The following is a 26237-nucleotide window of genomic DNA, read 5'->3' as shown; positions in this document are numbered from 1 at the left end:
GCCGCCGCTGTCCGACGTGTCACTGGGAGGGCCCCGCCCCCGGGGTGGGGTCTCGGGCTCCGGCTACCGGAGAGGGAGGAGAAGGGGGAGGTTAAAGGGGAAGGACCCCCGGAAGTGCCCCCTCCTCAGTGCGGGAGAGGCAGACGTCGGGGGCGGAGTCCCCGACCTCCCCCCGGCGTGGTTGGTGCGTCCTGTGTGACGTCAGAAGCAGCCCGCCCCTGCCTGGATGGTGCGCCCTGAGTGACGTAAGGAGCAGAGGCCGGAGCTGTCCATCAGCACCAAAGGCCGCGGGCGGGCTCAGGGCATGGGGCCGCGGCTCTGGGGCAGCCCGAGCCCCTGCTCCTGCTCCTTTCCCTTCCCCAGGCCCAGCCTAAGTGCCTGGACGTCGCGGGACTGGAGTGCCAGCCGGTGTCGGAGGCGGAGCGGCGTCGCCGCCGCGCAGGGACCGGTCCGTCCGGCTCAGCAGCCCCCTTCTCCTCACCGCGGACTTTTACCGGACACCAGTCAGCTGGAGCCTCTGGCGCCCGGCAACCCCGGCCGGAGAGCCTCCTTCGCTCAGAAGCTCAGGTCGCCTCCAGCCCAGGTAGATCTTGGACAATCCCAGATTTAGCCGCCCACAGACCAGTCTCCTGGCTGCCTCCTCACCGGCAGCACACTGCCCTCATCTCCCCCCAACCCCGTCCCCCTTTTAACTTCTTCATCCCAGCTCCCTCTAGCCAGGCACTTTCCCCCCTTTGTCTTTTGTCCCTTACTTCAGGGATGCTTCCAGAGCTGTGTGATGTGTGCACCACTCCTTTGTCCACTGTGTCCTTCCCTAGTTCTCCACTCCTACTCTCACCCTCATCCTGGTGGAGACCCAGGACTCCTCCTTGACCCCAACTTCCTCTCTGTCAGGCTGACGTGGGAGGGTGACTCCCTACTGTTCCCAGCACTATGCCGGGCACTGCGGCGACACTTCGGTTCCAGCTGCTGCCCCCCGAGCCAGATGATGCCTTCTGGGGTGCACCCTGCGAACAGCCCCTGGAGCGCAGGTACCAGGCACTGCCAGCCCTCGTCTGCATCATGTGCTGTCTGTTTGGAGTCGTCTACTGCTTCTTCGGTGAGACCCCATCTCATTCCTCACTCGGGCCCCCCACCGTTTCCTCAAGTTATTTTCCTGAGGCACCCCAAACGTTCTTTAGAACTTTAGCACTACCATGAACTATGTTTCGTTTCTCTTTTTTTCATCCCACACGTTTGTAGATAATTTAGACTGTAGATCCTAGAGAACACAGGGTTTTGAATTAGGCATGCTTGAATTTGAACCGGGTTCTGCACTTTACTAATTATGATGCCTTGGGCACATTGAACTTTCTAAGCCTCAGTTTTCTCATCTGAACAGTGGGAACAAAGATATTTGTCTCACACGGGGGGCGGGGGCGCTGTGAGAATTAGTAAGCACTCAATAAATAATAGCTATTGTGGTGAAGATGTGTTTAGGTCACTGTGCTAGGTAGGCATTGAAAACGTTTAGGAGGGTGAGTTAACATGGTCCCTTACCACAGGGCATATTGTCTGATGAAGAAGAGACTTCTGGAACATTCACATCTGTGATACATATTAGAGGAAGCTAAATGATACATATCAGAGTCACACACATGGAGATGTGTGTACGAGTCAGCCTCCAGTAATTGGGGCTGCTGTGTGTCCAGGACGCACAAGGGAGTTCACTTGGAAAGGCAACTGGGGGCTGAAATCCAGCCCATGCTCTACTTGCCAAACTCTAGACCTCGGCACAAGGCTGTTTTGCCTAGAGGAAGGCACAACTCTTTTATAATTTGCACCAAGGTGCCAGATGGTCTAGTGGAGTAAGTGCCCAGTGACTCTACAGCAAGAGGTACAGAACTTCAGGTAAAAGAGAGCTTTATGGGCTGGGCATCCAAGGAACGCCTCCAGGCAGGGCATTATAGGTGACTGGATGAAGTGAAAAGGAGGCTTGGAGGTCTGCGTTCCAGGTTGAGCAGAAGTGGGGCAGGACTTGTGCTCGGCAGCCTTTACATCTCCCCCTAGAATGGCTGGATAGTAGGCAGGGATGGGAGCCAGATGGTCCCTCCACTTCCACCCCCAGACTCTGGACCAAACAACTGCAGAGTGGGCAGGGGGAAGAGCCCCTCTAAGGGTTCAGGACACATTCTGGGTCTCCAAGGAGTCTGTGTCACCTCGCCCCCTCCACTATTCCTACCCACTCCCTCCACAGTTGCTCAGTGCAGCCTGCCATTCCCTCTCCTGGGCTTCCCTGACAACCTACCCTTCTTGGAGGCTCCCATTCTCGGGCTCTTGGACTCTTTGAGCCCTTGTGCATGCCCTACTCCTCTTTCCAACCCCAGAACCTCCTGGACTCCAATGCTTCCCCTCATTCTTAGAACGGACTCTTCTCATTATGACCTTTCTCTTTGGCTCTCCCTGACCCTTTGACCCCCATCTCTGACTTCCATCTTCTCAGCTTTCCAGGATCTACAAGTCCCTCACACTTCCAGTTACCCTTAATGGGCCTAATGGCCCTATAACCTCCATTTTTCTGAAAGACCACAACCACTATTTCCCCCGATAATCCTCTCTGACCCCCTATGACTCCTTGTAAGGCCCAGTGACCCCTAATTACCCCCCAGCTATCTCATTACCTTCCATCCCTCTGACTCCCTCTATTACTCCTAACATAGGGGAATCCCTATGACCCCATTGTCTGTTTGCCCCCACCACGATTTCAGTGATTCCATTTCTCTGGCTTCAATATTACCCTCGCTCAGAAACCGTTTCATACTCTCAGTGATTCCACATCTGTCAATTCCCCTGACCTGAAAAGACCCCATCTTTCTGAACCCGTGTGACCTCACCTCTCAAGTTCTTTCTGACTTCCAAATACCTCATGGCTCTGAACAATCTCTCTCTAAGGAGCCCAGTGACTCTACTGCTGATCCACTGTGACCCCAGTGGCCTCTCTCTCTGACCTCTATGATCCCAAAGACCCCAATGACCCTATTACTGAGTCACTCTTGACTCCAGTGATCTATTTCTATCTCAAAAATCCAATACTCATCTCAATGACTGTCTGTTTTCCCAGTGACTCCCGATGACCTGTTTCTCTGATCTTCCTTGACCCCAGTGGTCCCTTCACTGCCGCCCTCAGGACCCCAATGACCCCCAGTTCTCTGATCTTACTGTCCTGCCTCTGGTTCCCCTGGGATTCCTTGTCCTTGACCCCTCTGACCTCCTACCTCCAGCCCAGTGACCTCATTTTGGTCTCTCACTAGCCGCTGTTCGCTTCCAGGTTACCGCTGCTTCAAGGCAGTACTCTTCCTCACTGGGTTGCTGTTTGGCTCGGTGGTCATCTTCCTGCTGTGCTACCGAGAGCGGGTGCTGGAGACGCAGCTGAGTGCCGGGGCGAGTGCAGGCATCGCGCTGGGCATCGGGCTGCTCTGCGGGCTGGTGGCCATGCTGGTGCGCAGCGTGGGCCTCTTCCTGGTAGGGCTGCTGCTCGGCCTACTGCTCGCCGCTGCCGCCCTACTGGGCTCCGCGCCCTACTACCAGCCAGGCTCTGTTTGGGGCCCCCTGGGGCTGCTGCTGGGGGGCGGCCTGCTCTGCGCCCTGCTCACGCTGCGCTGGCCCCGCCCGCTCACCACCCTGGCCACCGCCGTGACGGGTGCCGCGCTCATCGCCACGGCTGCCGACTACTTTGCCGAGCTGCTGCTGCTGGGGCGCTACGCAGTGGAGCGTCTGCGGGCCGCCCCCGTGCCCCCCCTCTGCTGGCGGAGCTGGGCCCTGCTGGCACTTTGGCCCCTGCTCAGCCTGATGGGCGTTCTGGTGCAGTGGCGGGTGACCGCCGAGCGGGACTCCCACACGGAAGGTGAGGAGGCACAGGCCAGGGTGGGTGTGAGAGAAATGGGTGCTTGAGGGGGGTGGGTCTGAGCGACGGTGCATGGGGGAAGGAGCTGTACACACCAGCAGCAGAAGGCCTCAGCTGAGTTAGAGAGCTGACCGGCTCTGGCTCTGGGAGCTTCAGTGCCGGGACGGGAGCTTCAGTGCCACCATTCCTGCCACAACAACAGATGGAGCAGCGGCTCTGCGCCAAGCCCATTCCAGGCACTGGGGATGCAACGGAGACAAAACAGAAGAGGCCCCTGCCCTGATGGGGTTGCATTCAGGGTGGGGGAGACAGACACTAGACACGCAAGTTAACAAGATAATTCCCATTGTGTGGAGTGCTATGAAAGGGACGTGCAGAGTAATGTGAAATACAGACAGGGTGGCCAAGGAAGGTCACCTGGAAGAGGTGACATTTAAGCAGAGACCTGAAGGATAAGGGGCCAGCCATGCAAAGAGCTCGAGAAGAGGGAATAGCAAGGGCGAGGGGAATGAGCTTGGCCTGTTGAGGAAGTCGGGCGGGAGTGGTGGGTGAGGGATGCCGATTGTGTGGGTGCCGTGGGCCGTGATGAGGACTCTGGATTTCATTAGATGGGTGGTGAGATGCCACTGGAGGTTTAAAGGAGGGAGGATATAATCTAATTTAGCATTTGGGATGCTCATTCTGGCTGCTGAGTGTAGAAAGCATCAGGGAAGGCAAGCACAGAAGGGGAACCATGGAGGAGGCAGGTTAGTTGTCCAGTCGAGAGATGATGATGGCTGGTCTAGGTGAGTCACCTATGGCTCCAGACTGGGAGAGGGGTAGCAGCTGGGAAGCAGGCACCTAGAGTCTAGGAATCTTCCATGAAGACCTTTGGAAGAAAAGAACTGTGGGAAGTCCCATCTGGGAGGTGGGACACCAGGAAAGTAAAGGAGGGGAGGTTTCGGATGAGGGGAATCTGGGAGCCTGGAGCCCTCAGGTTAGAAGGGACAGGGAGGCTTGGGCGAGGTGAGGCACGTGGGCCTCTGAGACCCTGCTCCGCCCACCCCTTCACAGTGGTCATCAGTCGGCAGCGCCGTCGTGTGCAGCTGATGAGGATTCGGCAGCAGGAAGAGCGCAAGGAGAAGCGGCGCAAGAAGAGACCCCCAAGGCCTCCCGCTAGAGGCCCCCGGGCTCCTCCAAGGCCTGGGCCCCCTGACCCTGCTTATCGGCGCAGGCCAGTGCCCATCAAACGCTTCAATGGAGACATCCTCTCCCCGGTGAGCACCCCGAGTGGGGAGAAGGGAGTGTTGTAGACTCTGTCCAAGCAGGACTGGGCCTTCCCCAGGGGCTGGTCACTGTCTAGAAGGCCTAGCACTTGTCCACCCATCGTAACCCCTGTACTGGGAGCCTGATGGGTTGGGGAGAGGTGTCCTGAGCGTGAGTTTTAATGAGGTATAGTAGGGGGCAGCATCTCAGTGCTGTGGACTCTGGGTGTGGTGAGGTCCTAGGCCGACAGCAGACCATGACACGTCTCAGGCTCGTGACAGTGCAGGCTGAGCATGTCTGCCTGGGTGGCTTTCAGGGCAGGGGTCTGCAGCGGCACTCTCACACCTGTGTTTACTCTCCCACAGAGCTACATCCAGAGCTTCCGGGACCGGCAGACAGGGAGCTCGCTGAGCTCCTTCATGGCCTCGCCCACAGATGCGGACTATGAGTACGGGTCCCGGGGACCGCTGACGGCCTGCTCTGGGCCCCCTATGCGGGTATAGCAGTCTCTCTGCTCCTGCCCGCCTACACTCATCGGTCACCAGCTCTGCCAGTTTGGGGAGGCCCGCTGGGCCATGACTCAGCCCACCTGGCCCTGTGGCCTTTGGCTGTCTCCTTCCCCACCCCGGAGAGGGATGGCCTGGCCGCCAGAAGGGAGGACCTATCTCAGGCTGCCTGGCCTGAGGGGAGAGCCTCCTCCCAAGCTCCCGAGGGGCTCCTGAGGGACGCGAGTGTGAGCCCCGCTGGGGTGTGCTCAGGGTTGTGAGTGTGTCGCCTGTGTGTGCGTGCGTGGAGGGGTGGGCTTGGAGAGGACACTGGGACCCCTGCCTTAGATTTCTGACTGGTAGGGCTTCTCCAAGGGTGGCCCTGCCTCCTCTCCCACTCCTGGGGTCCCATGGGCTACTCTCCTGCATGTCTAAGTGGAGGAGGTCTACCTTCCTCCCCCATCGCCTCCACCTCTCAGCCAGACTCATCTAAGACTTCTTGTCTTTGTCCATGGGGCAAACTGCAGCAGCCCTCACCCTGGTCCCCTGTCCTCTGCAAGCCACCAGCCTGAGGGCAGTGGCAGGGAATGGGGGTGGGCGGGTGCTGCTCTGGGCTGGGTCAGGGCAGGGGGCTGGGGGAGGGGCTTCAATGCACGGTGCATGTCTGGTGTCGGTCATGCCACCCTGGACACCTCATGCTTCTGTCTCCCCCCCACCCCACCCTGTTTGACATCTTTTATAAACGTGCCAAACTGTGAGGCTTCTGCCAGGAGTGGTGGTCTTTGGTGGCTGGTACTTCCATGGGCCAAGATGGAAGCACTGCAGCCCTTGGTCCCCTGTGTCACTCACTACACAGGGGCTCCAGGCAAGTTCTGCCCTCCCACGTCACACAGAGAGCCAGGAAAGGGGCTGCACCACTTTTATTGTCTCCCAACACCTCTGGTTCCCCTCCCTCCCCACCCCTTCCCAGGGTAAGGGCATGCGCCTTCCAAGCTGTCCGAGGGCACCCGCCTGGCCTGGTTCGGTCCTCCTAGCTACCTGCGGAGGAATGACTGCGAGTGGGGCTGGGGAGACAGTGGGCACCACAATCCTCTCCCCTGGCAGAGCCTGGGCACCCAGACAGCAAGAGCTGGGCCCTCACCCTCTGAACCACCCTTTCTAGGCCTCTGTCAGGGCTGTCTGTGGGGGCAGGAAAGTGAGGGTGGCCAGTCAGAGGTGGGGAAAGGTAGGCACCTGAAGGGAACACAGGAGTTCAGGTGGAGAGGGGGGCACCTCCTAAGTGGAAGAGGAAAGAAATGGGACTAGCAGAAGCCCTCTGCCCAGGCGGAGCGCAGCTTGCTGAGATGGGCAGGAGCCAGCTGGGCAGAGAGCAGGAGAGGGTGAGGGACAGGCGGGGGGCACAGACCAGGGGCTGGTAGGTGGGAAGGAGAGGAACTTGGGTACAAATGGGGCATTCAGGAGAGACGAACATGGTCCAGAGGCAGGAGGGAGTAAGGAGAAGCTCGGACAGGAAGGGGTGTAGAAAGGTGGAAACAGCTGCCCTGAACCAAGTGGTTCCTGTTGAGAACACGGGACTCCCTCCTCTCCTCAGCCCTGGCTGTGAACTCCCGCCTCCCCATTCCACACCTCCAACACATCTCAGAACCAGCTTGCCGTCCCAAGTCTTGGAAAATCTGCAGGAGGTGTGTCTCAGCCCACCAGCTCCTAGGAGACCCCTGGCCAGCCGACCTGCCTTTCTGACCTCTGCCCCGTCGGCTTTACTCACCCTCTACCAGCAGCCGTGTGTGGGCGCTGTCCTGGCCGGCCTGGCAGCAGTAGGTGCCCTGGTCCTCAGGTCGCACGTCATGGATGACCAGGCTGTGGGTGTGGCCATGACTGCGCAGCTCGTACTTGTCTCCCGGGCACAGCGCGACCCCCTCCCGCAACCAGCACACTTGGCCCCCCGAGCGGGACACAGTCACCTCCAGCACCGCCCGGCGGCCGACCAGAACTGTCTTCTCGCGAGGGGGGCGGCGGCATATCTGGAGAGGCAATGCTGGGGGTGGAGGATGAGGGCTTAATAGGGACACGCTGGGTCCCAGGAAGAGAGACGCATCTTCCCTCCCGCTGTGGCCTCCACTCCTGGTCTTAGACCTCTATGCCACCACCCCGTTTCTCTCTACCCTCAACCCAAAGTCTCCTGCTCCCCAGGAAATACACTGCTCTCTGTGATCCGCCGCCGGAGAGCCCCGGGAGGAAGGGGTGGGGAAGGTAGGGTTCCTTGGACCAGCCGCCAGCTTGCCAGTTCCAGGGGTAGACAGTGTTCACTCCAGGTCGTCCATGCCCCAGTTGCTTACCCTCCACCTCCAGCTGAGCCACGGACTGGGCGGGTCCCGCCTGGAAGCGGACCTCACCAGTGTCCTCCGCGCGCAGCACGCTCAGCACCAGAATGTGTTTCTTCCCTGGGGGTGAAGGGGGCGCTAGTGAGGCCGGAGCCGCCTCTGGGGAGGGTTCGGGCATGAGGGTGGGGCCAGAGTAGGTCCCCGGGTCGGTTCGGACGCGGTAAATGTGCGCTGGGCGGGGCGGAATTGAGATGCCGAGGGGTAAGAGGGCAGGTCCAGGACCGAGGGCTCAGAGCTGGGGGCCAGGGAGAGATCGAGAGACTGCTCCTTGGGCCGTGGGGCGGGGCCCATTTGGCCTGGAGGTGGGACTTATCCTGGTAGGGCGGGGCAGCGAGGGGCCAGAGCGGGTAGAAAGTCGGTCAGACCTTCCTGTCGGATGCGGACGCGGCCTCCGGGTCTCAGCGGGCGGCCTCCGAGCTCCCAGCTCCCGGTTGGCTCGACCTCCGACACGGTGCACTCGAACGTGGCTCCGTCGCCTTCGCGGGCGCGCACCGACAGAAGCTCGGAGAGGACAGACACCTTGCGCTCTGGGGCGGAGCCGGGGCCGTGAGGTGGGCGGGGCGGAGCGGAGGGGGCGGTACCCTGCCCCGCCCCCGCCCCCCGCTCCCCTCCTTAGACGCCGCAGAGCAGGACCCCGGGGCAAGTCCGGTCCGCAGACCCGGCACCCACAGCAGTGCCCCGCCCGGGCAGCGACCGGTACCCACCGCGAACCACCAGGTGGACGGGCCCGGCTCGGGCCATCCCCACCACGCAGCTGTAGGTCCCGGCGTCCAAGGGACCGCAGCGCCGCAGCTGGAGAAGGCGGCGGGTGCCGAGGGCCTGGAGTCTGAGCCGAGGGCTGGGGGTGAGCGGTTGCCCGTCCTGGGGGCGGGAGTTGCAAAGGGTCGCGGTGAAAGCTCGTCTGGGCACAAACGGCCCCTGCCCTCCTCGTAGGCGGCCGCTCCCTCTGTTTGTGCCAAGCGGTTTCGAGGCACGTTTATGCTGTGGAGCAGGGCCGTCCTGCGCCTTCCGGGACCTCGCCAGGAGTCTCATTGGGAAGGTGTCACCCTTTGGGGACGTTAGGGCTGAGAACGGAGCCACGGGCGCGGGAAGCCTAGAGTCATGTACTGCTCATACCAGCCATGCGTGTGGATTCTGGACCAGGAAACCTGGATTCAAATATGGGCTCTACGTCTGCCCCTGGGCAATACTTCACCCCACGGCGCATCAGTCTCCTTATAGATAACATGCAGATAATAAGACCTGCCTCATAGGGCTGCTGTAAGGTTTAGAGGATCAAATGTAGAGTAAATCTTAGCACAGTGCCAGGCGCATGGCTCAGTGAGTATTAGTTATTTCTGTTGGGGGTTGTTACTGATGTTATGATGCCGAGGTGGGCTGGGCTGGGGCTGGGCTCTGACCTTCTCCCAGGTGACATCAGCCAAGGCCTGGGAAAGTTCACACTCGAAAGTAGCTGTGTCACCCTCGGTCACTTCTAGGTCCTGTGGCCCCCGCACAATGGTCACTGGGGCCTCTGGGAGTGGGAGAAGGCAGACACATTGGGCACAAGGGGTCACTGGTGGGCACATTTAGACAAGGTGATCAACAGAGGCCACCAGTGAGTGGAGCGCATGCTGGGACAAAGTGGTCTAAAGGGGATGCTGGTCAGTGGGGGGGACATGCTGGGGCTAGAGGGGCATAGTGGAAACTGAAGCAGAGATGCCAGTGGAGCTACCCATAGGCAAATGTGGTCAGTGGGGGCCACACTGGCTGGAATGGACAGGAGACACTGGCCAGTGGGGGACACCATGGGCTCACAGGAGCAATGGGGGAACCCTAGAGCAGATATGGTCGGTGGGGAACAGACCAGGGCTGCAAACAAGAATGGGAGATACTGAAACAGAGTTGCCAACGGAGTCACCCTTTGGCATAGTCAGTGGATTGTTGGGACTTGGGTGGTGAGAGGGGCACACTCAGACAGGCAGAGGGGGCTGCAGCAGGCAGGCGTGGTCAGTGGGCTCACACTCAGAGTGGCCAGCAGGGCCATGGTCAGGCAGACAGACACCACACCGGCACAAGCACCTCACAGCAGCACAGTCAGTGGTCCATTGGGACGGGGGGGTTGGTGGAGACACACTCAGGCAGGGCACTCACTGGGGCCACACATGGCCAAAGGGTCAGGGGAGTCAAACTCTGGCAGGGAGGTCAGTGAGGGCCACACTGGGACAGGGTCAGTGGGGGCCACACGGGTAGTGGGATCGGTAGAATCACACCCAGAGCTGTCAGCAGGCAGGCAGCGGTTCCAGAGGCCGCACCTCTCACAGTGAGTCTGGCTGCACAGCGCAGGGCATCCGCAGTGAAGGAGATGCAGCCCGAGTCGGCCAGGCCCAGGCCACTGAGTACCAGGCAGTGAGCGTGGCCCTCTGCGTAAATTTGGCATGTGGTCCCCGGCTGCAGCCGGACTCCACCCCGGGCCCACTCCCCGGTCACATCCTCCTGGGACAGCTCCAGCTGGAAGGTGGCGCTGCCCCCCTCGATGACGGTCACATCCTCCAGAGGCCGCAGCACCCTTAGCTGCCTTGCTAGTGGGAGGAGATGGGGGAAGAAGGAGGATGAGGGCTCCAAATCTGGGCGGGGCTTTCGGGCCCCCCTCCCCCCCCCTCCCCCCCTCCCCCGGCCCGCCACACACACCTTGGCTCTGCCGGCACCACCCCTAACACCCAACCTTGTAAGGCCTTATAGAACTAAGTTCAGAACCAGGGTGCAGGAAGAAGGGAGCAGAGCCATTCAGACTTGGGTGGAGAGAGGGGCTTACTAGGGTTAGGAGAGGAGATACATGAAGGGGGTGATGTGTGGTTAGGGGGGTGAGGAGTTTGGGTGAGGGGTGCTGTGACACTGGAAGAAGCACAGAATTTGAAGTCAGACACACCAGGACTGGACCCTGCCACATAGTTTGTGTGCTGTGTAACCTTTGGCAAATTGCTTGACCTCTCTGGGCCTCAGTTTCTCCAGCTATACAAGGTTAATAGCATTGAGACATGGGTTTATTGTGATTAAATGAATGAAATAAATTAGAAGAGTATACACACCACCAACAACCATTTACCAAGCTCTCTGTGGGTATTTCTCATTATCCCAGTCAATGTTCCCAAAGACCCTTTTTAAAGAAAACTTGGCTCAGAGAGGTAAGTAATTTGCATGAGGTCACACAGTTAATACCACACCATCTTGGGGGAGTGGGTGCTATTTGCCACCCATCCCTACTTCTCAGCTGGGCCCATGTATCCCGGGGCAGGTGACTGAAGGATAAACACGGCAAGTCTTTCTGGAGTATAATATTTACGTTTATAGCAAAGCCAACTTGGACATACGAAATGGAATGCAAAATCCACATGGACTTCTAAGGTAAATAGAAAACATTAGAAAAAGAAGAGTTTTGCTTTGGGCAGGCTGCTTCAGGTCACACTCCTGGGGGTCAGCCAGGGCTGACTTGCCTTGTGGCGAGGGGCACTTTGGTGGGGGTCTGAGGGGCCCTGGGCCAGCCAGGAGAGACTGTGCCACGGGGCGGGCGATGTGTTAGGAGAGGACGGGGCACTCACGCTTCACGCTGAGCCTGGCCAGGGTGCGATCGTGGTGGCTCTCGCAGCCGTAGGTGCCCTGGTCGGCCAGTACGACACCGTGGATGAAGAGGCGGTAGATGTGGCCATCCTGGGCTGTGGACAGGCGGGAGTCGGGTGGTAGGGGTGCCCCACCTCGCACCCAGCGCACGGCCCCTGCCGCACCCACTCGGCCTGTCTCTACTTCGAGGCACACGTCCTGGCCTTCCTCTGCCCGCACGTCCTGCAGCCGCCGCAGGAACAGCAGCTCCGTCTCTGGGGAGAAAGAGAGAGGGGGCCGTGGAGCCTGGTGGGCTGACCCCCTGCTCCCTCTCAGGGATCTGTCCCCTGTCATGGCCGGGGCTGGGAGAATAGGTTCAGGAACAAGACTATTGTGTCTCCATCAGGACCAAACCTCGAACGTGGAGCCGGGCACTTGTGGATGTGCCCCCTGCTTGGGCAGTCACGGTCCCCGCGTCCTCGAGCTGGCAGCCTCGCACGGTCAATATGCGGCTTGAGCCATTCTGGGCCACCTCTAGCTGGGGCCCTGGGGTGACAATGGCCCCATTGTGCAGCCAAGTGACGTCGGCGTCCGGTGGGGAGACTTCACACCGGAACGTGGCATCATCACCCTCGTGGACAGTGAGTGGTGTCAGCTCTGAGACCAGCTTCACCGGCGGTGGTTCTGGGGGTGGGGTCAGGCAGTGAGGTGGGCTGGGTCTTTCCGCCTCCCTCCTCCTCATCCCCTTTGCATTCCCTCACCTCCAGTAACAGGCCCTCATCCTCCAGTTATTGAACAGAACCTTCCTGAGGACCTACTGTGTGTCAGCCATGAGGTGTTTCAAAGGACAAGACGTCAACGCCCTGCTACTCCTAGCCACTTCCACCCAATGCTGGCCTGGCACCCACCTCTCTGACTCCCTAGTAATAGTAGGTCATTTACTATGGACCCAATTTATCTCATTTAACTGTCACAACAGCCCTATAGGACAAACATTGTCCCTCCACTTTGGAGCTGGGGCTCAGAGAGTTTAAGTAAGTTGCCAGTGTCACACAACTACTGGGAAGCAGAATCTAGATTGGAAACTGGTGTGGGTGGCGCTGACTCCAGAGCCCTGCTTTTAACCACTGGTCCGTGCCCCTCCTATTATTTGAGGGTTCCTGGAAAAGGGAGCCCTGAGCCCTCATCCCAGGAATAGTCACGCATGCATGGGTTGGAGCCAGAGGCAGAGAGGTGGGGTCGGGGCGCGGGGGCCCAGAGTGGTTCAGGCGTGTGGCCCTTGGGGTGTGAGTGGTGCACTGTTACCTTCCACGCTGACGAGGAAGATGCGGCTGTCCTGGGGCGTGTCGCACAGGTACTCCCCGGCGTCCCTGCTCCGGGCCCTCTGCACCCGCAGCACCTGCCTCGCCCCGTCCTGCTCCAGCTGCACCCGCCCCTGGCTTGCCAGGCGCTCCCCGTCCTTGTACCAGCGCACAGGGCCTCCCGGCCCGGAGAGGTGCACCACCAGCTCCAGGTCCCCGCCTGGGGTGCTGCGAACCCTCGTCTGGGCTGCCTCGGGGTCCACCACCCGCACGGGGGGCTCTGTGGGCTCAGAGCCGGAGGTCACCAGGAGGGAGTGGCTCGTGGGCTGGGAGGAGGGCAGTGGGAGGCAAGACAGGGAAAGGGACCGAAAGCAGTGGGGCAGGGGGTGGGCCAGGTGTGCTAGAGAAGGGGGAGACTCGTGGGTTTCGGGGTGCGACTCTCAGGCTTCCTGCCCGGGCTATACTCACCAGCCACTTGGACGGTGAAGCTGAGGCTGGGCGCCCCCGGGGCTGCCCCTGCCTGGCAGGTGTAGAGGCCTGCGTGGACCGGGTCTGCAGCCCGGATGCAGAGGATACGGCGGGGGCCCTCGGCTTGGAGCTCCAGGCCCTCACCCTCCTGCACCGGCCTCCCGTTGTGGCTCCAGAAGACGAGGGCGCCAGCCCGGGACAGTTCACAGCTCAGCACCAGCGGCTCCCCGGGGGCCACGCAGAGCGGGCTGGGGGCTGCCTCTGGGGCAAGGAACTGGACTGGGGGCTCTGGACAGAGAGGAGAGGTATCAGCTCGGTGATGCTCCCACCTCCCGCACCTTGGCTGGCCGGGAGCACCCACCAGCCAGGCTGACGTTGAAGGTGACGGCTTCATCACGAGTCTCGCACACATACTCCCCGGCGTCCTCAGGCTGGGCGTGGGGCAGGGTCAGGGTGCGAGCGGGCCCCTTGGCACCCAGCTGCAGGGCATCTGACGCGTCCACCTCCAGCCCATCCTTGTACCAGCGCACCTGGGACCCAGCCGGGGCCACCTCGCAGCGCAGCTCCACGCGCCCTGGAACCCCGAACTGCAGGTCCAGGGAGCGGGCCGCCGGGTGCACAATCCTCTCTGGAGTGGCTGGTGGGTGGATAGAGAGAGGGGAGAGTGGGCTCGGCCAGCAGGCCTCTACCTGCCTCCCCACTGGATTCTCAGCCCTTTGCAGGGCAGCTCTTGGGAACGGTGCCACTACAATCCGTGGGCACTCACCGTGTGCCAGGTGTTGTGCTAAGCGCACTGCAGCTCTTTGCTCAGCTACTCCTGACATTCCCTATTGTTGGCTTCACTTTACAGATGAGGACCTGAAGCCTCTTTATAGAGAACTGACTTGCTCTAGGTCACACGGGAAAAAAAGAGGTAGACCCACACTCACAGCCACATCTGTCTGACCCCGATGCACATCCCTCCCTACCCCCACCCGCACTTCCTATCCCCTTTGCCTGCTCTGCCTCCGATCACCACCCGAAAACCCCTCTATTTTCCTTATTTGCTGCCTGTCCACTCTCACGAGAAGGCAAGCTCCATAAAGACAGGTTTTCTCTCCCTGGTTCACTGCTGTATCCCTCAGCATTCAGCACAGTGCCGAGCACATCAGCATTTGTTGAATAAGTGAATGAATAACTCTCCTTGGTTCACTGCTGTATCCCTCAGCATTCAGAACAGTGCCGAGCACATCAGCATTTGTTGAATAAGTGAATGAATAACTCTCCCTGGTTCACTGCTATATCCCTCAGCATTCAGAACAGTGCCGAGCACATCAGCATTGGTTGAATAAGTGAATGAATAAGTGCTCCTGGAGGCTGGGCTCTCTCCACCAGGTCTCTGGTCATTGTCCTGGTATGATTTGGGCAAGTCAGGGCTCTCTAATGGCTGAGAATGAGGAGGCTGGGGGAGGGGGAAGGCTGGACAAGGGGAGAGCCGTGTGCAGCAGTCAGGGACCCTGAAGGTGCAAGAACTGGGAGGGTTGGGTGTCTGTCCCTCAGCCTCCTGCCTCTTTTCCTCCCCAGGGTGTCCCAGAGACCGCCCACCTGTGACGGTGACAGTGAAGAAGGCTGAGTCGTCTCCAGCGTCGCACACGAACTCGCCCCCGTCCTCGGGCTGGGCAGCAGGCAGCACCAGGCGGCGGCGGGGCCCATCACTCTCCAGCACCAGGGCCTCACTCTCCTCCACCTCCAGCCCATCCTTGTACCAGCGCACGGGGGCGTCCTCCCGCGACAGCTCACACGTCAGCACCACACACTCCAAGCTCACGGCGACCAAGGTCACCTCGTCCCGGGGGTGTATGATGCGCACCGGGGGTTCTGTAGAGTGGGGACAACCACAGCCTGTCACAAACTCACCGTCAGTCTCCCTGGAGCCATCTGGCAGCATGAAGCCCCGGTCACCCACAATCATAAGAGTAATAAGGATAATAATAGGCCCGAAATCTGTTCTCTGAAATCCCTGGGGCCAGAAGTGCTTCAGAATCCACAATGCTTCCGATTCCAGAAATGGTGCGTTCATCATACATCACCTACCGCCATCAGCCCCCACTGTGGTCCCCCCATAATCAATCACATTAACATTTCTGCAGTGTAACATACAGATTCACCCTAAGCAGGCTACTTAAAAAGTACAAATAGCTTCACAGAGTTAAGTTCAGATTTTACTGAAATGACTTTTAATACCAAACTTACAAAAAGCCTTTTGATTTTGAGCAGTTTTTTTTTTTAATTTCAGAATTGTGGATAAGGGATGGTGGATTTGTAATAGCAAGTACTTATATACAGCTTGCTAGAGTTCCAGGAACAGTCATAAGCACTTTACACCCTCGTAGCAATCCTAAGGAGTAGGTATTATTTTATACCCATTTCCCAGATGAGGCAACTGAGGCATGGTGTGATTAAGCAACTTCCTTATGGTCATAGCTGGCTATACCTACTCAAGGGCAGGAGGAAGAACTACCATCTGATAAAGGGAGGGTCAGACTCTGCAAGCAGTGGTAAGGACTCCAAGCCAAGGCTTGCAGGAAACAGTAATGAATTTTGCATCTGTGCATGAGTTGTCAACACCTAAGATTTCCCCAGGGATATTAAATGCTGTTTCTAGGAGTTCATCTCCAGCTGCTCTGGAGTGGTCAGTCTCTCACAGAAAGGAGCCATGGCAATATTGGTGGTGACCAGTGCACTGAGCCCGGGCCTGCCCATGCTTTCACGTACCTTGGAGGTCTCCCAGAATCAAGTCTCCACGACACTTTCGTGTTCCTTTAGCATTTGGCCCCCTTGTGGCTGGGCTGGGGAACTGCTAGCTTCCTGGTCTAGGTCTTTGCAGAGGCGTGTAAGGGCAGATGTGCCCACCAGTGCACACTGAGCCCTTGCCTCCGCCTCCTCCCTAACTGGGCTTATTCTAAGAGTCTACAGGATGCAGGCTGGTTCTCTGAGGCCCAGCACCACCAGTAGATTGCAGAGTGCGGCTGCCTGAGTGGTGGGGGAGGTGATGGAGGCAGTGGAGTGAGAATGGGGTGCAGCCATGGGGCTGGGGTGCCTGCACAGCTGTGGCCCACAGCTTGGCATCAGACTTGATTCTCCTGGTCCACACAAGGTGTGTTGTGTGAGCCTCTCACGAAGAATCTGGTGTTTTGCGGGAGGCCAGTTATGAGCTGGAATGTGTGTGTCTGCGGCCATTATGTCTGGCCAGGGGTTGGGGCGGGAGAGGTTGAAGGGATTCACTACGGGACAGAATGTGTGCAGAAAGGCCTCTTCGGCTTTGTGACTTGTGTGCTTCTGGGGTGCAGGGAGTCGGGGGGCCCTAAGTAGCTCAAGCCTAGGCTGAAGCATTGTTCCTAGGGCAGGGCAGGGACAGGGCAGGGTAACCAGATGATGCCAGCATCAGGATGGTCGCTCCAGTGCAGCCAGTGGGTTCTTCTGTGCCGCCCAGAGCTGCCTAGGTCCCACCCTCCCCATCCCCCTCACACACGGTGGGATTGGCGCTGTGGGCTGCAGTCCCAAAGTTTCTGGCACTGAACCGTCACTTCCAGAGTCCTCCTGTGCTTTCCCGATTGGAACATTCTCCCCCCACCTTCAGCCCAAACCCTGACCCCCACTTAGCTAACTCGGCCGCTGCTCCAGATGGCCACTTCGAAGGCACTTCCTGCCTGCCAACCAGGTCATCAGCCCCCAGCTTTGGGTACCCACTGCACCCTATCACGACACCCGGCAACCCTCACTCTGAGACCCTCTAATGTGCCCGGCTCTCCTGCCAGTCTGTGCACTCCCGGAGGGACGTGCGCGCGTGCGTCTGTGAGCTGCTGAGTGGCCGTCCGGAGCCCACCCCGGGTGGCACGGCGACCGACTTTCCCCGAGGCCCTCCCTGACCTCCTGCTCTCTTGAGACCTCACCCCTCACAGCACTTGTCACGAGGTGTCGCTGTACATTTATTTGCGTGTTTATTGGTTAAACACAGGGGTCGCAAACTCAAATGCCCACGGGGGCCAGGTAAGGTAAGGTCAGTGGCTGAAGTGGTCTGGGGGGAGCAAAAAGGAACAGCGGGCAGGGTGGGACAGAGGAATGTGGGCCCCGTGTTACAGGGGCAGCTGCTACTCAGCGCCAGCTGTTCGTCGCCAAGGGGGGAAGCGGGACCAGAGGCGCCGGGTCTTCGGCTTTTTCAAGAGGACGCATAACTCCGGGTTGTTATTTGAACTGTCCTGACTTTGGTAAGACTCTGCAGGCCAAACAAAACATATCTGTGGGCTGTATGGGGCCCTAGGGACTGCCCGTTTGCGACCCCTGGTTAACGGCTGACTCCCCAGCTCTCTGGCAGCTGGGAGCAGGGACCACGTCTGCAATACGCACCAGTGACCTGCAGCACCTGGCCCAGTACCTGACACGTAGAAAGTGCTCAGTAAACGAGCCGGTGGAGGATAGCTATTCCTGGCCCTGGGCGCCGGGGAGGAGCCTGCTTATTCAAACACAGACCCTGGGGTCTTCCGGGCAGGGCCCCCCGGTCCATGCACCTGCAGCCCCCCTCCCCCCTCCCCCACATGCTAGCTAGGGGCTATGTGGCCAGCTCCCGCAAGGGCTCAGGACTGTCCTCTGGTGACCGCGGGCAGCTGGGGTGGGCCCACACCTGTGACAGTGACGGTGAAAGAGGCAGACTCGTCATCGATTTCACACAAGTACTCGCCCGAGTCCTCCAGCTGGACGGCGGGCAGCACCAGGCGGCGGACGGTGTCCTCCTTCTGCAGGAGCAGCGCGGGACTCTCCACCACCTCTTCGCCATCCTTGGTCCAGCGCACCTCGGCCCAGGGCCGGCAGAGCTCGCAGGTCAGCACCACACGCTCCAGGCGCACGGCTGCCACGTACACCTTGCCGCTGGGATACACGATCCACGAGGAGACATCTGGAGGACAGGGACAGCTGTGGCCGGGCGTCAGGGGCTGGGGCCGAGGTGCCTGGCTGCCCCACCTGGTCCACGCCTGTTCCCTACTCCGGGAAGGTGGGCTGTGTGTTGAAGAAGAGGGTCTTCCCTCGGACCATGGCTCACAGCTGCTCGGACAGTCAGTCACAGTTGGGGCACGGTGGCACAGTGGGGACTGTGGTGTCAGCCTCGGCTGTAGAAACTCTTTATATTCTCTGGGTTGGGACAGGGACAATACGAAGGGTAGGACTGGGGAGAGGAGGGTTGGGTGCCCAGATGGAGCTGGGGTCTCCTGCAGGCCTCAGACCTTCTGACCCCTCTAGTGCCTGGGCGCACCCACCCTAGACCCTGCCCTGTGGTAGCACTGCCACCCCTAAAGCTCCCCTTGGAAGATCTTCAGAACAGAGAAGGCAGGCTTTCCTTTGACTGATGTAGCTGTGACTGGTGTGTTTATGACAATGCATTTTCTGCGGGTGACTGAACCTCAGGGTGCAGAGCCTGGTTTGGGGAGAAAGCTAGGGGAAGGGAAGCAGGGGCTGGGAACAGTGGCCCAGGAGTGTACCAGCTGCCCAGGCAGGGGCAGGGCACACCGTCCCCCTCCTGTGGACTGCCTGGAGCCCCACCTGTGATGGTCACGGTGAAGTAGGCGCGCTCGTCCCCAGCGACGCACTGGAACTCGCCCCCATCTGGAGGCTGGGCGGCGGGCAGCACCAGGCGGTGATGGGGCCCCTCGTTCTCCAGCACCACGAAGTCGCTCTCTTCTACCTCCTGCCCGTCCTTGTACCAGTGCACGGGGGCGTCCTCCCGGTCCACCTCACAGGTCAGCATGACGCACTCGGAGGTTATGGCGTGCACGAACACGTGCTCCCGGGGATCCAGGATGTGCACGGGGGGGTCTGGGGGGAGCAGAGATGGGGTCACACAGACACCCCAAAACAGGAGACATGAGTGCACACTGGCTGCTTGGCTGGGGTGGGGTGCTCTGGGGCAATGACACAGACGACTGAGGGTGTGGCGGGTGAGGTGTGACCGATCACATGGCACTGGAGGGCTCTGTGAGTTCCCAGAGGATCAGAGGGGGGTGGCTGGGGACACAGAGGGCTTTGTCTAGGCTGAGAGGAGGTCACATCAGGGCCGTACTTGCTGCTTTTTCAAGGAAGCCCCCGGAGGGCTGATCGCAGGACGGGGAAGAGGTGGGAACAATTTAGTGGTGATACCGTGGGGCAGCGCTCCCTATCACTGGTACATTCAGGCAGGGGCCAGAGGACCTTCTGGCAATGGGGCCACTCAAAGTGAGAAGATGGAGCTGGATCAGTGGTTCCTGAGTTGTTCTCCCAGAGTGGATCTCCAGGCTCTGTCCTGGATGTTCTGGCTCTGGAGGGCTGGGGGAGCCTATGCACTTACGGCTTCCAGGGTGGTTCCGAAGCAGCCAGACATGTACTGGCTTCTGAGAGCCTCTGGACCACTGCACCTAAAACTTCCTTTTGACCCTGGCCACCTGGGGCAGTGGGATAGGCAGTCCTGGGTGTGAACCCAGCTAGGGTATTTGCTGCCGTGTGATCGTGAGCAAGTTGCATAACCTCTCTAAACCTCAGCTGCTTCATCTGTGAATGGATATGTACTGCCCCTCACATAGTTGTGAACACTGAATGCAAGTGTACATTTGAAGTATACAGCATAGGAACTGGCTAGTAGGTGCCTAACAAATGTTAGCTCCCACCTCCCTTCCCTTAATTGAACTGAGGCCCCCCCACTTTCCCACCCGCAAAGGCTACATGGGGGCCAAGTGTGCTGGAGGGTGGTGCATGGGCAGTGTGATCTGCAAACATGTCCCCTTGCCCCCTAGGGCCCTTCGGAAGGGACCCCCGAGCAGGCAGACCAGGGGGGCAGGGTTCACACAGCCCCCAGGGTCAGCCTCAGCTTGGGGGAGCCCAGGCCGCCACGGTCCCTGACCTTGGACGGAGACGCTGAAGAAGGCTGAGACCCCTTCCGTTCTGCACTCAAACTCGCCACTGTCCTGGACCTGGGCCTCAGGCATGATCAGGCGGTGTTTGCGCCCATCCATCTTCACCACCAGCGACTCGCTCTCCTCCACCTTCTGCCCGTCCTTGTACCAGCTCGCTGGGAAGTCCACCCGGGAGAGCTCACAGGTCAGTACCACCCGCTCCGAGGTTGTGATGGTCAACGACACCTTGTCCTGGGGGCTCAGGATGTGCACCGGGCTCTCTGCTTGGGGAGAGGTGTGGTCATGTGCGGCACCCTAGTTGTGCTCTGCTACCCCAATAAACACCCCACTCCAGGGTATGTGCTCAGGGTAGGGGGGTGGGCACATCAGGCTGGATGATTGCCATCGATGCATTTGCTGGTTTTAAAAATTAGTTTTGGGCTGGGACTTCCCTGGTGGTCCAGTGGTTAAGACTCCACACTCCCAGTGCAGGGGTCACGGGTTCAGTCCCTGGTCGGGGAACTAAAATCCCGCATGCCGCATGGCGCAGACAAAAAAAAAAAAAAAAAAGTTTTAGGCTTAAGACCAACTCTTAAGAGCAGTGGTTTTAGTGTGCATAAGAATTCCCAGGGAGCCTGCTGAAAATGCAGATTCTTAGGCTCCTCCCCCCAAGCGTGCAGGGGCCCGGGAATCTGCATTATAGACCAGCCTCCACATGACTCTGATGTTAGTGAACCTGGGTTGCACTTTAGAAACGCTGCTCTGGTTGCTGGTTATTTCTCACTTTGTCCTCCTCTTGGGATGCTGGCAGCTAACCACCTCAAGGCCCTGCACTTGGGCACTGAGGAATTCCTTGACTGGCCGTACAAACTCCAGCAATGGTGCAATGGCAAATGCCAGCATGTTCCCTGCACTTTCAGACCCCCACCAAGATCTGTCGTCCTCGGGGAGGCCTCATTCCCTCTCCTGCCCTCTTTCCCCAGGTGGCAGAGTGTGATTCTGAAGCCAGACCGCCTGGGTTCATAATCCAGCACCAGCACTCGTTAGCTCTGTGACTTTGGGCAAGTCACTGAACTTCTCTGTGCCTCAGTTTCCCCACTTGTAAAACGGGATGACAAAAGAACCCATCCTGTAGGGCTGTTGAGAGGATTGTGCTAATTAACATATACAAAGCGATGTAGGATTGTGCCTGGCACACAGAGAGTTGCTCCGATAGCGTCAGCCGTTACGCGATAGGGCAGGAAGCAGTCAGGGACCTGGAGCCGAGGTCTGTGTCTCTGAGATGACACACATGACAGAACCCTGCACAAAGTGCCCCAGAGAATTTCGCTATGATGCTGGATAACCAGGGGTCCCCCATATGTTGCACACGAGTTGAAACTGAACCTCGGGATCACTGAGCCCTCTACCTGAGCTAGCTCACCATGGATGCCCCTTACTCTCCTGGCCCAGGTGTGAGAAGCAGCAATAGCATCTGTCGCATTGTGCTAACGGGACTTCTGTGTCTTGACCCTCTCTGCCCACCCTGGTCCCCACCTGCACGAACCTTGGATGGTGAGGGCAGCCGAGTCCTGCACACCTGGGCAGCTGAAGCCAACCAGGGCCCCGCTGTCCTGGTGCCTGACAGCTTGCAGGATGAGTCTGTGCTGCAGGCCCTTGTGCTCCATCCGGTACCGCAGGGCCCCAGGCTCTACCTGGCCCTCTGGCTCATTACTCTTGAGCTCTTCCCCATTAAGGAACCAGGTGCCCTGGATGATGGTGGAGAGATCGAGGGAGAAGACGGCATCTTCCCCGTCATATACCTGCACGTCGTCCAGACCGGCCACCAGGCGAGCTGTGGGCACTGAGATGGGACAGAGTTCGGCCATCAGAACCAGGGGGCAGAGGGCAGAGACTGGCAGGTAGAAGGCATATAACAGGACAGGGACTGAGGGCCAGGGAAGGGAGGAAGGTGATGGGGAGGGTGTGACTTGGGGTGCAGCGGTTGTCAGCCTGGGCTGGCGGGACCGACTCACCGAGGTGAGCAGACCCATGGAACACGACATGGGAGCTGCGGCCGTGTTCGCTGACGGTGCAGACGCGGAAGCGGTAGTCGCCCTCGGAGGGCACACAGTCTCCCGGCACCTCCACGGCCCCAGCTTTCTCAATGCTGAAGCACTGGATCCAGTCTTCTGAGCCCACCTCCTGCCGTTCCAGCCGGTAGATGAAGGGGGTCTCGGGAGCTGGCTCGGGAGGCTTCCAGGTCAGCAGGACCGTGTTCTTGTGGCCCTTGAACATTTCTGCCAACACTGGGGGTCCCGGGGGATTGTGCTTGACGCCTGAGACAAAGGCAGGGTTTGCGTCCGAGCCCTGCGCCAGCCTCCCACAGCCCTCTGACCTTAAGTCCACTTTGCCAACCCAGACTGTGGCATCTGATCACCTTCCAGCCCTGACCCTCCTGTCCAGCCCTTGAGGAGGCTGCCTAGGGATTTTCAGGCCCTCACATTTGACTCTGAGCAGAGTGGTGGTACGGGAGTTGCCCAGGCTGAAGGTGACCTCGCCAGCATCTTCTCGGGTGACCCCTGGCAGGACCAGGGCATGCATGTGGCCGGAGCTGCTCTGGCAGGTGGCCGGCAGGTCCTCCCCATCTCGACTCCAGCGCCCTTCCACCCCAGCCTCGCGGGTCTCCACCAGCAGCACCGCGTTCTCTCCCTCAAAAACATCAAGCTTCCGGGGCAGCCGCTTCAGGATGGGCCCTGAGACACGGATGGGAGTCCGTCAGCCCGGGGTCTGGGCATCTGCCTGCCTCGGTCTCGGCCTCCTCCCACTGGCCAGCCGACCTTTGACTGTCACATTGGCCACGGTGCGCACCCGGCCGCGCATCTCGCACAGGTAAACTCCATCGTCATCTGCCTTCAGCCTGTGGATGATGAGGCGCCGGACCGTGCCCTCCTCGATCTGCTCGTACTTGCGGCAGGGCAGCAGCCGCTGGTCCTCGCGGAACCAGGCCGTGGGAATGCGGGAGTTGGGGACTTTACACTCTAGCACCACAATCCCATGCTCCCGGCCCTCCACGTCCTGCAGGGGCCTCGTGAAGCGGAGGCGAGGCTCTGTGAAGAAGGGAGAGACCAGAGAAGGCTCTGGAGAGGGCCCGACCAGGAGAAAGACTCTCCTCCCATCACCTACTGCCTAAACCCACATTAGCTCCGGCCATTTGCTCTTCTCCCAGAGCCAGCAGTCATTGTGAAATCAGAGAAACCCCCAGAAAGGAAGTCAGGGGACCCATATTCTCATCTGACCCTGACACTCGCTAGCCACATCACCTTGACCAAGGCCATTTTCATGATCCTGGATCTCAGTTTCTTTCCTCGTAAAGTGGAGAAAGGGATGGAAGGGCTTGGACCACATCAGTGATTTTCAGATTGTTCCCTGGGGCCCTTCACAGGCACCACACACAATTCTGCAAAGGTCTGAGTTGAATTTCGTTTTGAAAGTACTTTAACCACGTTCAAAACTGCATTTAACAAAAAGAAAGCAGGATGATGGAAGCGGCCAGTGGGCTCACTTGGGCTGCTGGGGAAGCACGTCTGTCTTGTCATGCGGCTCTGGGAAGCTGTGTCATCATGTGGGGCTTTTGTCTCCTCGGGGGGTTAGAGTTCAGCCCTGCCTGGCCAGTTTGTACGCCTCAAACTGTACCCAAGAGGCCACCACTGTGGCACAGGTGCCACACGCTTCACTGCGTGCCAGGCAGGGGTCAGGAGATTTGCCAACTCTTTTTCCTCTGAGGGAACAAGTTGGGTAATAACTAGTGAGGGTATAATGTCATGAGTTGTGATGAACTCCTATTACGGAGAGCTTTAACTTCCAGTGTGAGTTTGGGGTGTTTTCCCTCCCTGAATTTTCTATTTATGAGCAATGTAAGCAGTTATTAAATACTGTTGGGGACTCAACTTTGATATATAAATTTCCTCTCCTTCACCTTCTTCTTCTTGCAAACCTGAGAGCAGTCTAATGAGTGAATAGTCAAAAATTGCGGGGCATTTTTTTTTTTCTCCCTTTGGTGCGAATCAGGAATTTCTCAATGTGACACCTGCAACCAGGCCTTCCCCATAGGGCTCACAGACTAGACCCAGTTATGTGTGGTTCAAATGTGTATATTCAATGAAATAGACCCCTTGTTCTCACTGACTGACTTTATAAGTACATGTTATAAATTTGGATTTAGAAGTTTACACCCACAAAATGATCTTTTTATCTGTCTTATTTATTGGGGCCCCAGATGGGATTTCCATCCGGGGACAGGTTGGTGAAATAACAAAGAGGTTGAAAAACAGTGAACTACAGGAGTTGTAGGTCCCTCTGGGTCTGTACATGAATCATTCCTTAAAGCCCTTTATCTAAGAGTGGTTTTCCACCATCTGCCTCAGAATCATTTGGGGAGCTTGCTAAGAAGTTCCTGGAGTAGGTACCCTGCAGACCTACTAAATCCGAATCCCTGGGGGTTGCGAGGTGGGCGGGAAATGGCATTTTAATACTTAGCCTCCCTTACTCCCCACCGTCTTCTGGACACTGAGTGGGGCTGGAGTTAGGAGGGTCTGGGAGGGCGCTGGAGGCCCCTCCCCAGGGCCCCGGCCGCCCGGGGGCGCCGCGGTACCTTTAACATGCAGCTGCACGGCACTGAGCGTCTGGCCCGCCGAGTTGCGCGCGGCACACACGTAGAGCCCGCGATCCTTGGCCTGGCAGTAGAGCACCTTGAGCACGAAGCCGCCATCGCGGTCGCGGTACATGAGGCGGCGGCGGTCAGGGAGCAGCGGGTGGCCCTCCCAGTGCCATTCGATCTCGGGCTCGGGCTTGCCCATCACGTAGCAGCGGAACTTGGCGTGCTTGCCCTCGTTCACCCAGAAGGTCTTGGGCGCGCACTTGAGCGGCTCCACCACGGGGTTGGGGGCCTCGTCCGGGTCCTCCGGCGGGCTCTCGGGGGGCTGCTGCACTTGTAGCAGCGCGCCGGCCCGCGCGTGGCCGTGCGCGTTGCGGGCGTGGCACACGTAGACGCCGGAGTCGGGCAGCCGCGCCGCCAGGATGCGCAGCGCCAGGCTCGCGCCCGGGCGGCCCTCGGCGCGGCCAGGTTCGAGGGAGAAGTGGCTACTGTCCCACACTTCGTCCAGCGCCATCCCGTCCTTCTCCCAGTACAGCGTTGGCACGGGGAGGCCCCCCACCTGGCACTCCAGCACCACCTCCGCCCCCCGCAGCACCCACTGGGACCGGGGCCCCGTCAGGAACACCGGGGCGCCTTCCCCGGCCCCGGGCGGCGGCCGCGGGCGTTCGGCAGGCTGGGGCTCGCGCTCGGGGGCCGGCGGCTCCAGCACGGTGACGGCGGCCGCCGCGTAGGCCTCTCCGGCTGCATTGCGGGCGCGGCACACATAGACCCCCGCGTCGGTGGGCAGCGCGCCGCTCAGCAGCAGGCCGTGCTCGGCGCCGTCCGCCGGGAAGCTCAGGCGCTCCGAGGCCGCCAGCTGCTGCCCGCCCTTCTCCCATACGACAATGGGCGGCGGCTCCCCCAGCACCACGCACTTGAGCTCGGCCTCGGCGCCACTTACCACCCGCACGGGCCGCGGGAAGCGCAGGAAGCACGGGGGGCTCCCCTGGTCCCCCGAGCCCGCCTTCATCGCGGCGGCGCGGGGGAAGGCCGGGAGCGGCGGCGGGGCCCGGGAGGCGGGGCGCGTTTGGGGACCGGGCGCCGGGACTCGCGGAGCTTTCCCCTGGCCGCCCGCTCCCGGTTCCCCTCCTTACCCTCGGCCCGGAGCTGCGGGTCTGGCGGCGGCGATTCCCGGGCCGGGGCCCAGGGCTCAGGGGGCAGTCCTTCCTGTTTGCCTCCCCAGCGAGGGGCCCCTCAGACTCCCCTGCCTGCGGCCTGGCTTCCTGCTCCGGAGAGCCAAGTCTTCCCAGCCCCCTCCCACAGCCAGGGCCTCTTTCCCCTCCTCCCTCCCACCTCCAGCCGCCAGGTCCCCAGCCGCCCGCCAGGC

General features: G+C 59.7%; 2 protein-coding genes across 9 annotated transcripts; one reads left to right on the top strand and one right to left on the bottom strand.

Annotated features, from left to right (window-relative positions):
- Positions 1 to 135: 135 nt before the first annotated feature.
- On the top strand, positions 136 to 6225 carry TMEM198 (transmembrane protein 198). The gene is made up of 5 exons (XM_060301794.1): positions 136 to 583; positions 895 to 1099; positions 3308 to 3883; positions 4937 to 5139; positions 5494 to 6225. The coding sequence occupies exons 2-5, from the start codon at positions 934 to 936 to the stop codon at positions 5629 to 5631; spliced, it is 1083 nt and encodes a 360-aa protein (XP_060157777.1). The 5' UTR covers positions 136 to 583; positions 895 to 933; the 3' UTR covers positions 5632 to 6225.
- A 273-nt stretch (positions 6226 to 6498) lies between these two features.
- On the bottom strand, positions 6499 to 26191 carry OBSL1 (obscurin like cytoskeletal adaptor 1). Of its 8 annotated transcripts, XR_009564541.1 has the most exons (22): positions 24869 to 26191; positions 23055 to 23324; positions 22719 to 22970; positions 22251 to 22553; positions 21782 to 22078; positions 20244 to 20516; positions 18914 to 19186; positions 18000 to 18272; positions 14924 to 15196; positions 13701 to 13976; positions 13340 to 13627; positions 12876 to 13151; positions 11985 to 12254; positions 11573 to 11845; positions 10289 to 10555; positions 9395 to 9507; positions 8699 to 8855; positions 8360 to 8521; positions 7950 to 8054; positions 7575 to 7648; positions 7379 to 7470; positions 6559 to 6651 (listed from the first exon to the last, which is right to left on the bottom strand). XR_009564541.1 is itself a non-coding variant. In XM_060301791.1 (21 exons), exons 1-21 carry the CDS (start codon positions 25878 to 25880, stop codon positions 6499 to 6501), a joined length of 5832 nt encoding a protein of 1943 aa, XP_060157774.1. In that variant the 5' UTR covers positions 25881 to 26191. The 8 variants fall into 8 exon arrangements, 4 of the variants coding, with proteins under 4 accessions (XP_060157774.1, XP_030694892.2, XP_060157773.1 ...); XM_060301791.1 differs by having other exon boundaries at positions 6499 to 6647; positions 7379 to 7648; XM_030839032.2 differs by having other exon boundaries at positions 7379 to 7648.
- Positions 26192 to 26237: the final 46 nt, after the last annotated feature.

The sequence above is a fragment of the Globicephala melas genome, chromosome 7, assembly GCF_963455315.2.
Source record: "Globicephala melas chromosome 7, mGloMel1.2, whole genome shotgun sequence".
NCBI classification, from domain to species: Eukaryota; Metazoa; Chordata; class Mammalia; order Artiodactyla; family Delphinidae; genus Globicephala; species Globicephala melas.
Note: the sequence above shows the minus strand (reverse complement) of the source record. Positions and strands in the feature narration are given on the sequence as shown.

Excerpts from the sequence above, each read along its gene's own strand:
- OBSL1 (XM_060301791.1), bottom strand. The coding sequence starts at position 25,880 with ATGAAGGCGGGCTCGGGGGACCAGGGGAGCCCCCCGTGCTTCCTGCGC. Across the intron at positions 19,187-20,243 it reads CTTCAGCGTCTCCGTCCAAG|ACCCCCCCGTGCACATCCTG; the intron begins GTCAGGGACCGT and ends TGCTCCCCCCAG. Across the intron at positions 18,273-18,913 it reads CTTCACCGTGACCATCACAG|ATGTCTCCTCGTGGATCGTG; the intron begins GTGGGGCTCCAG and ends CCTGTCCTCCAG.
- TMEM198 (XM_060301794.1), top strand. The coding sequence starts at position 934 with ATGCCGGGCACTGCGGCGACACTTCGGTTCCAGCTGCTGCCCCCCGAG. Across the intron at positions 3,884-4,936 it reads GCGGGACTCCCACACGGAAG|TGGTCATCAGTCGGCAGCGC; the intron begins GTGAGGAGGCAC and ends ACCCCTTCACAG. Across the intron at positions 5,140-5,493 it reads ATGGAGACATCCTCTCCCCG|AGCTACATCCAGAGCTTCCG; the intron begins GTGAGCACCCCG and ends ACTCTCCCACAG.